The 17,177-nt window shown below is 46.8% G+C and overlaps 1 protein-coding gene across 4 annotated transcripts in view; it reads right to left on the bottom strand.

Annotated features, from left to right (window-relative positions):
* Positions 1 to 3,687: 3,687 nt before the first annotated feature.
* The window catches only part of DAPK2 (death associated protein kinase 2), a 42,094-nt gene continuing 28,604 nt past the window's right edge, over positions 3,688 to 17,177 (bottom strand). For 3 of the 4 annotated variants that reach the window (XM_027657505.1, XM_027657504.1, XM_027657506.1), the window contains exons 8-10: positions 14,100 to 14,252; positions 12,747 to 12,792; positions 10,300 to 11,856 (exon numbers count right to left, since the gene is read on the bottom strand). In XM_027657505.1, coding sequence (XP_027513306.1) covers positions 11,221 to 11,856; positions 12,747 to 12,792; positions 14,100 to 14,252 — 835 coding nt within the window. In that variant the 3' untranslated portion in view covers positions 10,300 to 11,220. Of the gene's footprint in view, positions 7,100 to 7,606; positions 7,688 to 7,859; positions 7,950 to 10,299; positions 11,857 to 12,746; positions 12,793 to 14,099; positions 14,253 to 17,177 lie in introns of those variants that run through there. The other variant, XM_027657508.1, reaches the window with a different exon arrangement.

Raw genomic sequence — 17,177 nt, 5'->3', positions numbered from 1 at the left:
GATACAAATGAAGATTCCTCCTGGGGAAAAGATGCCACCACAGAAAGCTCTTGCTGCCCATGGAGTGCCCAGGCTGACCCACCAAGTGCAGCAGAGAGCCAAGGGTTCTAGGTTGGCTTTCTTTGCCGGGGAGAAGGGCTCTTGTTTGCTTTTTTCAGCCCTGCGCTCCAACTGCCAGTTTGCCTGCCAAAATGGCATACGGACGAAGATTCCTGCCAGACCAAAGGTGCCAGGTCAGAAAGCTCTTGCTGCCCATGGAGTGCCCAGGCTGGCCCACCAAGTGCACCAGAGAGCCAAGGGTTCTAGGTTTGCTTTAATGGGGATAAGAGCTGTTGTTTGCTTTTTTCAGCCCCGCAGTCCAACTGCTAGTCCCACTGCCAAAATGGTGGATGTACGAAGATTCTTCCCAGAACAAAGGTGCGAGGACAGAAAGCTCTTGCTGCCCATGGAGTGCCCAGGCTGGCCCAGCAAGTGCACCAGAGAGCCAAAGGTTGCAGGCTTTCTTTGCTGGGGAGAAGGGCTCTTGTTTGCCTTTTTCAGCCCTGTGCTACAAGTGCCAGTCTGACTTAAAAGAACATTGCGGGCTAAACGGCCTCAGCTTTCGAAGTAGAATAAGGTTACAGCCATTGGTTCTGTGCATCCAGACTCAGGAAATCACTTTGCAATGTAGCTGTTTGCTTTTTAGTGAGAGACACCATGAAAAGGAAACCAGCAGAAAGAGTTTCTGGAGTAGAACTAAAGGAGAGATCTGGTTGAACCTCAGTGCCTGCAACTGTGAGACGTCTCTGCAGGCAGCAAACACAGCTGCCCGTTGTGTAGGCAGCATTCCCCAGGTTCCTCTGACTGGGGCTGAAAACACCTGTGTCTACCAACTACAGCAAAAGCTGAGGAACTTGCAGCTCCACACACATGACTGTTCTTATCTCTCCATAAGTAACACCAGAGTACACTCTTCAAGAAAATCATACATTCCATTACATGCTCTAGAAAGCCTAAAACTAGAGATCTACATAATTTCATACAGTTTGCCTTCCTAACTGATCAGTCACTTCATTCACCCATTTACGATGTCTTTGCAGTGATTCTGCATTCATAACTTCAGGAAATCTTATGTTCTCCTGTATAACACCTTCCTTCGAACACTGTGTATGGCAAATGAAACAGCTCCAAGAATTCAGTCTTTAAGGAAAAAAAACAAGAATCACAAACCAATTTAGGCCAGGATTCGCACAAGAGCACATCCCTGGGCTGCAGCCACAGGTCTGTCAGCAGGGTCTGCCTGTGGACCCCGACATGCCAGGCCATGGGTGGTACGTGATCTGCCCCCACTAACTGGCTTTGGAGCTCCTTCAGCCGCACAGCTGCCTGCTTCCTGTCATTCCAGGTGTCCTGCAGACTCCTGGGGGATTTCCCCCAGCAGAATAACCAAACACAGGGAAGAATATGGAGTCTCTAATTCGTTGATTTGCCTCACAGGAGCATAAGCACAGGCACAGACACACACTGTGCAGGGACATTGCACATTGAAGCACTGACTTCTACCACAAGCTGAGAGTGCTCCTGAGCTGGGCTGGCAAAAGTCTTTCTCCTGCTCTGATCCAGGTGCAGATGTGGGAAATGGAGCACTCCCGAGGACAGAGCAGCATTACATGTTCCCAGGTTTTCATCATCATCATCATGGGCTTTGACCATTCACATTTCAAAATCAGACTTGGCTCGTTGCAGACTTTTGAGGACTTCACTTTATATGCTGCAGCTTTTAAAGCCCCAGCAGGAATGAAGACCAGACTAAGCTCAACACCAAGACCAAAACTCCATCCTTACACTGTTTTCTGTTACTTTAGTCCTAGTCATGCAATTAAAGTTAATTTAGCAATTCCTGTCCTTCATTAACTGAATGAGAGGCTCTAAGCTAAAAATTCGAAAGGCTTTTCCATGTTTCAAAACAGTAAATCTAATTAAATTCAAATTTTATACAACCTTACAACATATTTCAGGTATGCAGAGTAAAAAGATTTAAGAGGCAGCCGAATTACTTACAAGATTTTTTTCACCAAATAATTGTTAGATTAAGACACTACTACAAGATGCTTCAAATAATCCATTATATGTAGCTCGTGAGGCTCATCCTCAGGGAAAACCCCCACATTTTAGAAAATACTGATGTGCCACAGTTTCTCTTCCTTGTTTTTGCTGAGCAGATACATCCCACCCTAAAAAGGCCGTGACTGAGCAGAGTTCCAAGTAGGGTAGGGACATGTTACACCTCTGGGAGGGATGGGCACTCGCTGCAGTGAAGTGCTATAAAAAGCTGATGCTCGGTGACAGTCTCTGCACCTCAGCCTTTAAAAATAACAGCAGACCACACCAGCAGTGACACCTGAGGAGAAACCCAGGCAGGCTCTGGCACCCCGAGTTGCAGGTAGAGCCCAAGGGCTGTGCTGAGGCTCCCGAGTAACCCAAGAGCCCCGTGTTTGTGGCACAGGGTGTGCCGTGCACAGGGCAGGGTCACAGAGCCCTGGGCAACCCCAGCTCAGCCACCCCTTCCCTCCCCTCATTCAGCCAAAGCCCAGCCTCCCCTCCACCGGGGCTTGGCATCAAACCACCCCCAAAGTTACTCGCTATGACAAGGGCCACGACTCCTGGCCTGTCCTAAACCTTTGTGTTCTCAGCTCATCACAGGCTCGGCCTCTGACCCTGAGCCTCTGCCACACACCGGGCACTCGGCTGGGGCACAGCTCTGCCATCCCCCACAAACACTCCCCATCCTCCCTGCCCCGCTGGATCTGCTCCAGTCTCACTTCATCAGGCTCGTGATCATCTCCAGGTGATGGTTCCCTGCCATCAGGTGCATCTGGGCCACTTGAACTTGTAACTCCTCTCACTGGAACACCCTGAAAACAGTGTGCTGCCTACCCCTGAGGCTGGTTAGGTTTGAGGTTTATGTGAAGACAGAGCAGACATTTAAGTGAAAAATACAGAGAATGTCAGCCAGTCACAGTGACCATACAGAAAAGAGAGAGGTAAAAGAAATGCCTCTGAGTTCTCTTTGATTCTCAGCCCAACACTGTTAAATATATAATACACCTCTGCACATACAGCTTCCCTGAGCTACATATAAATGTGTATAGGAACATGCACGTATTAGAAAAAAGGAGCAAACAAAAGTAAATGGAGTTCAGACAGCACAGAGCAGAGGTGAGGGCAGCAGTGGGTCCGAAGTGGCCAGGCTTCACCTCCCTGCCGAGGGACAGCGGGGGCGGTGTGGGGACGCCGGGGCTGAGGAGGGATCAGGTCCATCACGATCCATCGGGTCCGTCACGATCCATCGGGTCCAGCAGACCTTCCCTCTCACCTCAGCACACCTGCGAGCCACACGATGTGTCGGTGCCGGACGGCGGCTCCCCCGCGGTCCCTCCCGTCCCATCCCCTCCGTTGTGCTTCCCGGGAGCCCCCCGTGACCCCTCCCCGATCCCGGGAGGGAGCATCAGCTCCCGGGGTGTCCCCGCCGGGAGGAACGGGACGAAGGGGCCCGGACCCCGCTCCCTCTCGCGGCCGCTTCCCGGGGCAGCTCCCACTTCCCTCCCTCCCTCCCAGAATTCAGGGACCGACCCCCTCACTGCGCCCGGGCCCACACGGCAGCTCGTGTGGACCGACGGACACACAGACAGACACGCAGACGCCTCGTCCTGCTTCGCAAAATTTTATTAGCAAATCGCAGTAACAAATACCTCTGGTTATTTTTGACAGTCTGTACTATTTCCCACCACGCACACAAAAAAAATAATCAGTATTTCTCTTCATAAAAATACATGTAGATTAAAAAAAACCATCAGCACTAAAGTGAGAATAAAAATAGTAATATTTTAATAAAAATACTTAGAGGTTGTTTGTTCTCCCCCCCTCCCCCAGACTATCACTTCATTTTTCTCCAGGTTCCCTACTGCTCAAAAATAGTACACAGAAAATAGATTTTTCTCCCCCACCAAAGCAAATTCTGTAACATAAATTGTTTTAATGAAGTTTCTCCATTTCCCCTCCCTCCCATGCCTTTCTTTTTCTTTAGTCCCTTAATAAAAAGAACCTGTAGTTCCTCAAACACCAGCAATGGTAAAGAATGACACCAACACGGGCACAGAGGAGGTGCCGGGGGCCTGTCCTCACCTCACCTGGGCACAGAGATGATGGAGACTGAACATCCTGAGCTGCCTCTCCTGGCTTTGTTAAAACACCTCCTTACATCTTTTATTAATGTACAAATAATAAGCCAGAGCTTCACATGGCCTTGCACTGCCCTGTCTGGCCTTCCCCTACTCCCCATCTGGCTCAGTAGTTGCCAGGATTTCACAGGAGAACAATGACCTCACCTCCATGAGAGCACAGCCCTGACCCAAACCCAACAGCTATTTTAACCAGGGCTTCATTTGCAGAAGTGCAATTTACCTACACATCCCACAATCTCTAATTTGGGAACGGAAGGTGCTTCTGAAACTCCAGAAATTCAGAAAAACACCACTGGCTTGGAGTTTACTCAATTTTCCACATCCCAGGCAAAGCAGGAGGCAAAATTTGCTGGACAGGTTTTATATTTGTAGTGTTCTCTTTGTGAAAGGTGCCCTCCAGACACCGTGTTGTGGTTTAACCCCAACCAGCAACGAGGCCCCAACACAGCCACTCACTCACTGCCCCCCGTCCTGGAGGGGAGGAGGACTGGGAATTAAACCTCGTGGGTTACTTTGAGATAAGAACAGTTTTATCACTGAGCTAAAGCAAAATATAATAATAATAATAATAACAATAATTAACAATAATGAAAAGGAAAAGAGAGAGCAGTAACACCCAAGGAAGACAAGTGATGCCATTACAACTGCTCACCACCCACTGCCCAACGCCTGGCACAGCCTGAGCAGTGACCTGTGTCCCAGCCAGCTCCCCCAGCTCCTACACTGAGCACCATTCCATGGTCTGGAATGTCCCTTTGGAATGTGACCATTGAGGTCAGCTGTCCTGGCCATGCTCCCTCCCAGGTTCTTGTGCAGCTCCTCACTGGCAGAGCCTGAGAAACTGCAAAGTCCTTCACTTGGGGAAACACTACAGAACAACCCCTAAAACATCAGTGTGATCAACATACCCTCCTGCTGAACCCAAAACACAGCCCTATACCAGCTACTAACAATAAAATCAACTCTATCCCAGCTGAAACCAGGACACACTGAAACAACAGGTTTTCCTGTTATTGCTCCCTCTTAACACAGCACTTTTTGAGGATTCTGCCTCAAGAATTACACAGAAAGCTCATAAATACATCTTTTAAATGTGAAGAGAAGCCCATGCACTGCCCCTTATCCCTTGAGCAGGCACATCTCACAGGCTAAGTGGCAGCACAAGACATGAAATAAAAGGAAATTAAATAAATAGTAGCAAAATGCAGTGCCATACTGGCAGAAACATCCACTCTCCTGCTTCCACAATTCCTGCACCCACATTCTCTTTCCCTTCCTTCACCTTCCCAGTCCAGGATCACCTTCACTCCCTACGTGTCCCTCTCACACTCCTTCCTCCCCCCACTGCTTTTTTTCCTCCCACCACCTCCTTCATTTTATGTTTCTTCCATCAAATCCTCCTTTCTGCCTCTCTCCTCCAATGCTTCTCCTACATTCCCTTCCTTTCACAGAAATACTTTCTTATCAACTGCATTTTAGTCACTACCTAGGCAGGGATACAAAGTTATAAATAAAAGTAGCATATTTTTATTTATTTCTCAGAAACTGGAAACCACCTGACACTAATTTTCAACACCAGTTCACACCTTCTGCTCTAAAACCTCAGCCTAGAAGTGACCAACATAAAGCCAAACAAAAACAGTTTCCTTGTCCATCCATAGTTGTTTCTAATAGGGTTTCTGATTTTTAATTTATTAAATGGCAAAATAAATACGAATTTCTAACAACAAATACATTCAATGAAAAAAATAACCTATTCTATACACATTTTTTTGGTACCAATCGAACAATACTGGCTTAGAAACTAATAATAGTTAAAATGATGCAACTTCCCAGTGCAAAGATGTTACATCAGTATCAAAGTGCTCACTTCCTCAGTTTTGGATACAACCCCCTGAATAAAAAGCAGATGTTTGCTGTCTGGGTTACATGTAAATAGCACCTGCACAAATAGGTGTTAACCCATCTCCAATTTGCTGACAATAAATAACATTGACAACAATAACAAAGTCCAACAGAGACTATTTCTTCAAATACCTGGGGTTCTTAAAGGCCCTGTTTTGGTGAATATCCTGCCATCATCCTGTAAAAACACTGGATTTGGGTGCATGTAAATCACTACAGCATTTTTTCTCTTTTTCATCCGAAAATTGCCTGGGCCTGTGTCATCCTCTCAGTGGCCTCAACTAATTGTACTCACAACTGGTCGTGTTAGCCCTCAGCCAGAGCACAGTCCTTGTTGCAGTGCAGAACTGTTGCCAAAATCAAAGATGTGCAATGATATCAGGATTTCCTCCTCAGTGACAGCAGTGACAGAGCCCTGCACACAGCCAACAAAACCTGGCAGAGATCTGCCATCACATATCCACGCTATTAACAAATACCAAAATTGCATTACAAAATGTCCTGACAACTCACTAACAATTTCCCTGACTGAAACAGTAATAATGCACAAAGTCTTCACCACTGTGCAGGACGGGAATTATTCTCCAGGAAAGGAATATCAGTAGAAACCCAACACCCTGAGTGCAGCCGACATCACAAACAGATTGAAGTATCACTGAAACACTCAAAGCACTCCAGCTGGTGCTTGTGCTGTGGCATTTCCCTGGGAATCTCGCTTCCCAGTTTTCCAAGATGCTCAGCAGACATTTAATACCATCACCCAGCTGTTGGTGCTGTTTGAGAAGCAAGAAGCATCACACCAATGACTCAGATAAGTCAAGGTCTGCTGCCAGGGCTGCTTGCTTCAGCAGGGATGGAAGTCTCCTGTGTCTCCTGCCCGTGGAATTCTCTTCACATTAGGATATACTGCTTCTCCTCTGAGGAGGAACTTCTCTTTGGGAAAGATCCTCACTGTCACTCTCACAGTTCCTCTGAAACAGAAAGGCCACAATGTCTCAGGCACATAAATGAGATACCATCCTGCTCCACATGGTGCTCTGGTATCATCAGTGCATCATCTGTGGAGGAAAGCAGAACCAACAGGACCCTCACAGCTGCATTCCAGAAGGTCACAGGCACTTCTGGGGTCCCCCACCCTCCATGACACGCAGCTGGGCACAAGAGCAGCAGCAAGTTCCCTCCAGGACTGCTCGTATCTCAGCCAGCAGGGTCACTGCCATGGGATCCGAACATCAGCTGCTGCTCCTTTGCACAGTAAATGTGGGCAGCACCTCAAAGGTTTATGGAGTCACCAGCTCTCCCTGCACAACATTCCTGTCACAGTAACACCATGTACAGCCCATTAAAGACACACAGAGGATGCCATGGTCCCATCTGGGTTCCCACTCGAAGCCGCTGTGCATCCAGGTAAGGACAGCAAAAATCACTGCACAGGAAAGCTGGTTCTTCTCCTCTTCCCCTTTAGGAAATGCACCTACCAAACTCTCCTCCTGCATCAGGACCCTTTTCACCAGGGAACGGGACAAGTGGTTGCACAGCGAGACGATGCGGTAGGAAAGCTGTGGAGAGAGGGAAGAGGGGCAGTTTGACCACACATGTCCACACAGACACATCCAAACACCTCATTATCTGCTGCCTGCTACAATTTTACACTCAAGCCCTGTCCTGCCCTCTGATCCCACCGGGTTTGGGAAGCCCCACGTGAGGAGGGTTAAAGGCTCCCTGCCTTACCTTCCACCGCCTCCTGGCATATTGCCTTTTGAAGTTTTCCATGTTAACAACAGATGATTTCCGAACCAAAGCCTGTTGCTTGTCCATGGGCTGGAAGATAAAAGAGCAATTTAATTGTCTGGCTCCCTTTGGTGCATAAAATAGGTACAATTGCCCACGTGCACTGGAGCTGGCTGAAGAGTGCTGGCTGGGGAGGCTGTGGGTTCATACAGGGAAAAGCAGAAGAAAAATAATTCAATCCAGTCCACCTTGTGCCTGGAGAGGACTCCTTTGATCTCAGAAAAAAATCCTAAAACTAGAGGGTGCTAAGGATTGCTTTCACTTTAGTAAAGTTGCCAAGCTGATTCTCAGTGCACATCTGCCCCACCTGCATTTTTTCTGGATGACAACACTATAGTAACATGGGAAAAAGTTGGCTGTCATTTGGTGTTGGTGACAGGGATACATGCTGTCTGAAAAAACTGGCTTTGTCCTTCAACCACACCCGAGTATGAGAGCACAAGACTGATACCCTGGCAGTAAATATGTAAGGAAAGAATTGCAATACCTGACTATGGCAAACAAGGATAAGAAAGAATATCTATCAGAATTCAGATGTGCCCAGCATTTGGGGATTTCAGTCTGGTGTTAAGGAACAGATGTTCCACAAATCTTGACACACAGTCCTTCAGAAAATTAAGCACATTCCACTTCAAAAGCACATCAAAATTTGCATAAACCAGAGAACTGTATCTAACAGATTGAGGGGAGGAAGGGTTCAAACCCAGATCTGGCAAAAGTGAAAGACCAGGTATGAACCCTTCACAGCTCATTCCAGCTGTTCTGATCTGCATATGCAGGAGGGGGATAACAGAAATATTTGTACTGGACTGGAATGCAACCAAGCCATGCACCTGGAGCAGTAAGAGGACCAAAGGAGAAAGGAAGACACGTCAGTGATGATTTAAACATCTTTTTCAGCAACATAATTGAAAATGTTTGTGACTACAAATGCCCTTTTCTCATCAGCTGCCGCAGGTTTAGCAGCTGTGCAGTATCTCAGCAGTAGTTCAAGGAGCCAACCATCAGCTGGCCCCTTCTCATTCAGATGTGATGCACCATCTGACACAACAGAACTGGGGCAGTGAAGCACTAAATACCATTTCCTCGTGCTGCAAGTGGCTAGCACGGTGCAACAGGCTGGCAGGAATCAATTTGAATTGGAAAAAATGTCACTGGCTAAATGTCAGCTGTACAATCACCATGACAAATGTCCCAGTGCCCTTTCCACAGCAGAACCGTGGCTGACTGAACAGCTCACTCTACCCCAGCCTGTGTATAATGCCCCTCCTTTTACATACCCTGCAAACCAGGGACCTTGTCACTGTCTCACATCAGAACATCTCAAAAGCACTGTGTCAACCAGCCTCCAGGACAAGTCACAACAACATTACCCTCACCCAAAGTGGACCATTTGATGGTCCTTCTCATTGTGCATTTGTTCATACAGAAAATCTGTGTGAACAAACAACATGAGATCATGGCTGAGGGAGGGCAGACTCTCGCTCTTGAGAGGCTTTTCTGCAAATACAAACTCTCACTAGGCTTCAAGTTACATTTTAAGAATTAAAACTCTCCCCCTCGTAAAAGAATCCTGTGTTCTGGTTTCCCTGGATAGCGTCCAGTGGATCTTCCAACCAAAGGAACCTGCAGAAGTGACGACTGAAGCATCTGGAGACCATAAAAAATGGACACACACAAAACTCTCAGTGCTATTTGTCACAACAGAGCCCAGTTCTCCCCAGCCACCAACACCAGCTTGCCAGGGTCATCTCCTGGCTGCCCATAGGACTTGGAAGCTTTTGAGAATTTTACATCTCGTGCCAAGAACGAGGCCACAGGGAGCACGTCCAGTTTCCATCCTCCTCCGAGTACGGTGACGGGAGCAACAATCCCCCAGCTGAACAACTGCTTTCAGAACCCTGAATTCCCACCAGCCTCTGCACATCTTTGAGATAAAAAGATAAAAGCATTCTCTCCTCCAATTTCTGCAGAGTACAGTGGCCCCCCTGCTGCCATGTCCTCACAAAGTAAGAAACATTCTTCTTAATCATGTTAGGAACAACAACAATTCCATTTATTTAGGTCATTAACTCCTCTGCAAAAGGAGAAGGGAGGAGGGGCAGTGAAAGACATACTTTATACATATAAGATCCACTCTAGATGGACATCAGCTACTATCTCACTGATTCTTGCAGCTGCACAAAGTCACCTTGCAGCAAATGCCCACAGCACACAGCAGCCTGACATCTTCAGTCTCTAACTAACCTGCAGGGAACAATGGCACCCTGCATAAATAACTATTTACTGAGTTCAAAAATGGGATGGGAACACCTGTGCAGGTTGGTACAGTATGACCAAATGGGTTCTTTGAACACAAGACAGCAGGGCAGGATTCAAGTTTGGGTCAACTTTTCTTTTACTTTATAAAGCTTAAGGGAAAAAAAAATCTTTACAGCAAGAGCACTACTCTCAAACCCCACACCACAGATTAAGTTAGTTGTAGTTTGTCATCTTCTTCACTGTAGAAAACAAACTAGAGGACTATGATATCACTTCTCAGTCACATATTAACATTTGCACTGTAAAACTGCAGTTATTTGTTCATTACAAGTTCCCAGTGGTGTCTTTGGAATAGGATTTCTTTGGTATAGGACAGATAACTAAATCCTTTAGTTTCAAATTCAGGTAACACCTCTGATGGTAAAAGACTTCACCCTGCACAACTGGCTTTAAAATAATCCTTTTCTTCACTGGCAGCAATTTCACAGAGAATTTCCACAGTACTGGCTAAATGTTAAATTACTACACTGTTTACTTTGTTTTACAGGACAGAGTTAACCTTTGCAAATATTTCTCTCATGTGGTCTGTAGGACTGCCTGCACTGTTTCCTTCAGCCAACCAAAGGTACTATAATGAGATTTGCATTAGTTTCCAGGCACCCAGTTTCTAGTAAGTACAGGCTGACTTATTCCTTATTCCAAGTTGATAACTTAGTACCTTCAGCAACTGTAATACACAATGCACTATGATATAGGCAATACAAAAGGCTGTAGGTTTAGATATGTCCATACCACTGTGAGAACCTTGTTCCTGCAAGTTCAGACACTCTAAAAAAAAAAAAAAAACCACACAGAAAAAAAACCTTCAACACTACAAAGCACTGGGAGATTATGGCTTTGGTCAGCACCTTGTGCAATACCTCAGAACTTCTACTTTAACTCTAGGTGATGTTTTTGGGGAGAATCTGTACATTGGGACCTTTTTAAACTGATGTACTGGAAAGAGGCAGCAAACCCTGCCCCTAGCCTGATCTCAGCATCACTGATGGGATTCTGCTACACCAAGGTTCAACCCTGCAAGGAATTCTTCACAGCGAGATCTGTTCAGCAGCTCCATCAGGGATTCGTTAACATCTTTGCTGAAAACAGAGTCGAAGTTTCTGTTCGCACAGACTTCATTTTCCAGTTGAAAACTGCTCATTAAATCCTGTATCCACTTGAGTTCCTCAGAAAGTTCCTGCCTGAGGGATTCATACTGGCCCTGCAGACCAGTGTATTTCCCAGCTACGCCTGCCAGACTGGTGTCCACGGCCTTGATGTCCTCCTGCAAATGCCTCCTCAGGGACTCGATCTTCCGGCACTCGTACTTCAGCTGGGACAGCTTGTGCCGCACGCTCTCGTTCTCCTCTTTGTACCAAGCTTCCTTCTCGTTATAGATGGACAGCAGAGCGTCGACGTCCTCCTGCAGGGAGTCCCGGGACGCGGCCAAGGTGCCGCAGCCGCGCTCCGTGCGGGAAATGTCCTCGACGACGCGGGCGAAGCGCTCGAAGTTGATGTAGGTGTTGTTGGGGGGCATGCTCGAGTGGCACTTGATGGTGTACTCCCTCAGCCGCTTCGTCTTCAGCTGGGTGCTCCCAACCTTCTTGGGCTCCTGCACTTTGGTTTCTTCTTTCAGCTGGCGAGTCACCAGACAGAGGAACCAGTGTTACTGAGCGCTCACAAGACAGGGCAGGAACTCAAAATCAGCACACAGAGGATGCAGCCTGGACTTCCACAGTGTTGGGAGATCCTTTGCTCACACAGGCTTGCCTTCATGCATATGAGTAAAAGAAAAAAGACACCAAACACACGAGCCCAAAAACAAATGTGACAAGTGATGTGCATTCATTCCAGTGTGATAAGAGCAAATAATGCAGCTGCAACTTATTTTCATGTTAATTTTTAGCAGTTAATAGTCTCAAGCTGTGGATACTTGTGAGAGGAAAAACTCCAATTAACGTTTTGTGCAACGCAAAGCAAAAACTGAACTTCAAAAATCCTCATTAGTCATGCTGAGATTAGCTAAATGTATTTTCAATAAGAGACTTATCCACACAAGCAGGCAATGTTTATGATGAAAAATACGTATGGACACACAAAATGTAAGCACATCAGCACACGTGGTACACAGCAGTTATCTCTTGAGAGAAATCCATTTTCCACACTGACTAGCAGTCAACTCTCAATTCAAGAAAACACTGAACTCAACACATGTGTCCATGCAAATAGAGAAAAAGGATGGAAAAATGCAAAGCCCAGTCCAATTTGGGAGGCTGTAATGTGCAATAAAGATCAGAGCTTGGTCACCCTCTTTTTGAAAGTTATGCTGATAAAAGAAGTCATTTGCAGAAATCCAGGGATTTAGTCAGACCCAGCCAATTTGTTCCCAGTAGATCTCTTTGAGACACCCAGGATCACTAAGCACTTAGGGGGCAGTTTTCCATGTAACACACCACTAAGAGTGAGAATATGATCCCTGCTTTGCTCATAGCAAAAACCAGGGTCTGTTTGTTTATGCAGTCTTACCGTTATCCAGGGATGAGACAGAGCTTCCTGAATCGTAAGCCTCTTCCTAAAAAACATCAACACAAAACCCCCACAGACTTGAATGAGAAATTCCTGGTACACGAGTCCATTGACCCACCCTTCTCCCAGGCTTCCTATGAAGCATTTATCAGGATAATGCCAGGACCAACTCTCAAATGTCAGGGTTGTTACTCCCTGAGCCTGCTGCTTCTGTGTAGTTTAGTTACTGTTCTGAACTTCAGTGGGTAACTGGCCTCACTCCACACGATTTTAATTCTTACTTCATCAAAACCTACCTGTATTTTTGTGCACCCTTCCATACAAAGTAACACAATATCTGTTTTGTTCATCTGACATGCTTAGAATAAGTTCTTGCTGTACACCTTTGATACAAGTGTGTCTTTGATACAACAGTAATTGCATCAAAGCTGTCCTTTGGAACAGGATTACAGCACTGCAGGAACTGCTGTTTCCTGAAAGCAACATTTCTGAGAGCAATACTTAAACCTAATCAAACTTGATCAATTCTAACTTCCTCCTGCATTGTGGCAGTTTGGTGAACAGCACATTAAGAGCACTGAGAATCAAAGAGAGAAACACAGTGTTGCACAGGGATGTGGGACAAGTATTATCACTGACTTCTCCTTTCTTAAAAAGAGGCTGCAGGACCTGTGCAAACCTCTCAAACCCCAGCTAGCTCTCCCCACTCTGAGGCCTGATGATTTGCAGAAATCTTGACTGAACAGCCCTCTCATACCTGTTTCCTCCCCCACTGAAGCCACTAGAAAGAATCACAGTGGTCTGACTTCCCTCCAGGACAAAGTTACAGGGAAGGAGATGCTACTCCTGCATGAGCTTTATTAAAAGCAGGAAGTCTGTGGTTCCTATGAACCGGGAATAAAGATCTGCAGAGCTGTCACACAAACTCTGGGTGACTGCAGAGAGACTTAGAGCAATTCCATATCAGCACATGTAAAGATTTTTCTGGCATGGCACCACTGGGGGCATATTCTGGGATGGTATCACCTCCTTGTAAGTAGTTCATAATAGACTGAAACAGTGGAGTGGGAGTTACCCTGAACTCAAGGTTCTGCACACCATTTTCAGCCCTTCAGCCACACCCTGTTGTACCAGCTTGGCTCAGGTGAGAATTCAGTCCTGAACATGAAATTTAACTGAGGAGATTTGGTTCCTTAGAGCTTCTGGGGCAGTGATTAACTAGGGGCAGCACCCCCTGCCTTGCTCTGGAATGGCAATGCAACTGCAAGGAAAGCTCTGCACACACCTCATCAGGCTACGTTTCACCAGGTTTATCTTGAGAGACAAATGGATCTTTCTGGATTTTTTCCTTACCGTGTATCTTTCACCAGAAGTTTCTGAATAAAATCTTTGGCCAGGTCACTGGTATTGCTGAAAAACTCTTCATCAAAATCGTAATTCACAGCTGTGATGTTGGCAAGCGTTTCTTGTTTAGTTTCTCCAAGGAAAGGTGATGCACCACTAAGCCTGGATAAGCCACAAGGAAGAATCAGTTGGAAAAACAAACAGCGCAAGACCCCTGGTGAAGTGACAGTGACTGTGTAAAATACTCTTAGGACATTTGTGGCTCTGGTGTGGGAAACAACAGGGCCAGCTTTGGCCCACCACATCTGTGGCTATGAGCCAGACTCACCCTGGAAGTCTCTAGTGCAGCACTAATGGGTGCACACAGACATATTGCACACATTCCCCTCTCCTAAGTGCCTCATTTAAGTCATTGCTAACAAAACTAGAAGAGCCTTCAGTTGAGGACAGTCTCTATCCCTGAGACTGAAGCTTCTATCACCTTCAGATAAAGTAGTGTTTCTGTAGATTTTCTTCAGGTAGGAAAAGCTCTGCCCCTACTTGTCCTGCCCACAGGTTCCCTGCACACCAGGTTCAGCCAAGAGATCTCTCTCAGCTGGCTCCAAAACACAGTGTGTGATCAGAAGCCTTGCCTAGGCCCAGCTCCACTGCAGAGCTAGGGCCATGCTGCTCAGTGAAAGGAATCCACAGACAAATGGACTTTGGCTGCAATGAAATCCAACAGTTTCTGAACAACACAAATGTTCAGTCTGTCGGCACCCTGCTCCAGCTGCAAGGATATAATGGAGACACCATCATAATAAAATGCCATTTAGCAGTCCTTACTGGAAAGAAAGCTTTCCTCCTGCTTGGACTATCCATGAGCTGACAGGGTTGATCTTCATCTTTGATGACTCTATTTACCATTGCTCCATGAAAGTTGAGTGTCAGAGGAGAGTCACTGCAGACTCCTCCTGCTCTGCCTCTCCTCCAGGTTCCTCCCTCCCCAATACACAGGGATAATGACTTGCAAAACTCTGGTTTACAGGAAATGCTATTTATACCAAGGAATTTGATCTCATCCCTTTTTTATCATCTTCTGGGCTATTATTGTGCTTATCTATTATGTCCAGCTTTGACAGCACAGTTTCAGGATGCAGCAGGCTCAAAAGAGGACTGCAGCAAACTCTAAATTGAACTTTTGAGTACTAAACCACTTGTTTACATGCTCAATAGACCTTTTACTCTGCACTGCCACTACCATGTTGGCTGGGAATTTTGGGGGGCAAGCAGAAAGTTGGATGGCACCACCTGGCCTTTTAGACCAATCCCCAGCTACCACATGTGGTTTTACCCAGAGAATAAAACATTTGAGTGCATAACCTGCTTTCTCTCTCTCTACAATTGCACAATGACACCAAAGCATCTGCCACAGCAAGGCAGCACCAGTGAGGTGCTCCAGCTGTCTCCGATGAAGTGACTTTCCTGCCATTAACCACAGTCACTCTCATTTCTTAATTAAGGTTTTACATACTCCCTCTTAGGTTTTTGTTCCACTTCTGCTGCCCACAAAGAAGGCTACAAGCAGGCACCTCACCACAGACCATGGGCATTGTTCCAAAACTAAAGCTTGGAAAGCTAGTCTAGAGCCTTGTTTTCTTTGCCCTCTCCCCAAACTGCGCTGTGAAGTAGCTGTAATTCCACCTTCTGGCCTCTTGCTGGAAGCCCAAGCCAGCAGTGCTCTCTCTATTCTGATTTTTTTTGCTCTTTGGGACCCAGTTTTGGAGGTCTGTAAAAGCAGAGCATTCCCAAATTCTAATATCTAATGCAAATGACTTTTGTCATATCCTGACTCACAGCCTGTAAACATGTAACAGCAGGCAGACCTCAGCACTAAAGCCCAGTGAATCACTCCACTGGTCACTGAACTGAGGGCTCGTCTGCATTTTGGTCTCTACACCTGATGATGGCACCCATTTGATTGCTGCCACGTGTGCTACAGCAGGATCATAAATACACCCTGCTTATTCAGAACAATTCAGAACAAAAGGCTTTCAAATTAACAGGCAATAGTAGTTACAGAATCACAGAATCAATCAGGTTGGAAAAGACCTCTGAGATCATCGAGTCCAACCTTTGACCCAACATCACCTTGTCAACTGGACCATGGCACTGATGCCACATCCAGGCTCTTCTTAAACATCTTCAGAGATGGTGACCCCACCTCCTTGGCAGCCCATTCCAATGCACAATCACTCTCTTGGTAAAAAATTTGTTCCTAATGTCCAACCTAAACATCCCCTGGCAGAGCTCAAGGATGTGCCCTCTTGTCCTACTGCTGGTTCCCTGGGGGCAGAGCCCAACCCCACCTGGCTCCCCCCTCCTGGCAGGGAGCTGCAGAGAGTGAGGAGGTCTCCCCTGAGCCTCCTCCAGGCTGAGCTTCCCCAGCTCCCTCAGCCTCTCCTCACAGCACCTGTGCTCCAGACCCTTCCCCAGCTCTGTTCCCTTCTCTGGACCTGCTCCAGCCCCTCAATGTCCTTCCTGAGCTGAGGGGCCCAGAACTGGACACAGCACTCCAGGGGTGGCCTCACCAGCGCTGAGTCCAGGGGCAGAATCACTGCCCTGTTCCTGCTGCCACACTGTTCCTGAGCCAGGCCAGGATCCATTGGCCTTCTTGCCCACCTGGGCACACCTGGGCTCATGTTCAGCTTCCTGCCAATCAGAACCCCCAGGTTCAGTCACATAGTTGAAGGCAAGCAAATTCCTAGTCCACAGCTTATGGTGCAAGCTGCCCCCTCCCATGATACAAAGCATGTTCTTTATTGCTGATCATTTGTAGGGAGACATTTTTCTACCTTAATCCCCACGGCCATGACAACCAGTCAAGCAGGTAAAACATCTCCTCCCCTGGGTGCAGCACAGAAACTCCCCCTGTAACTCTGCCCCAGCACAGAGCCCTCAATGCCACTGAAGGACCCCCAGAGCAGCTGGCTCTGTGCATCACTCATGGCATGCCAAGCATTCCCACCTGCTTATCCTCAACTCCTAAGTTCTCCTCTCATCATATATGGACACCCATAAATAGAATTTACACAGTTTAATGCCCTG

Source organism: Corapipo altera, unplaced genomic scaffold (assembly GCF_003945725.1).
Source record: "Corapipo altera isolate COAL_440 unplaced genomic scaffold, ASM394572v1 308, whole genome shotgun sequence".
Lineage (NCBI taxonomy): Eukaryota > Metazoa > Chordata > Aves > Passeriformes > Pipridae > Corapipo > Corapipo altera.
The sequence above is the reverse complement of the archived record's forward strand: the minus strand, read 5'-3'. Positions and strand labels throughout refer to the sequence as shown.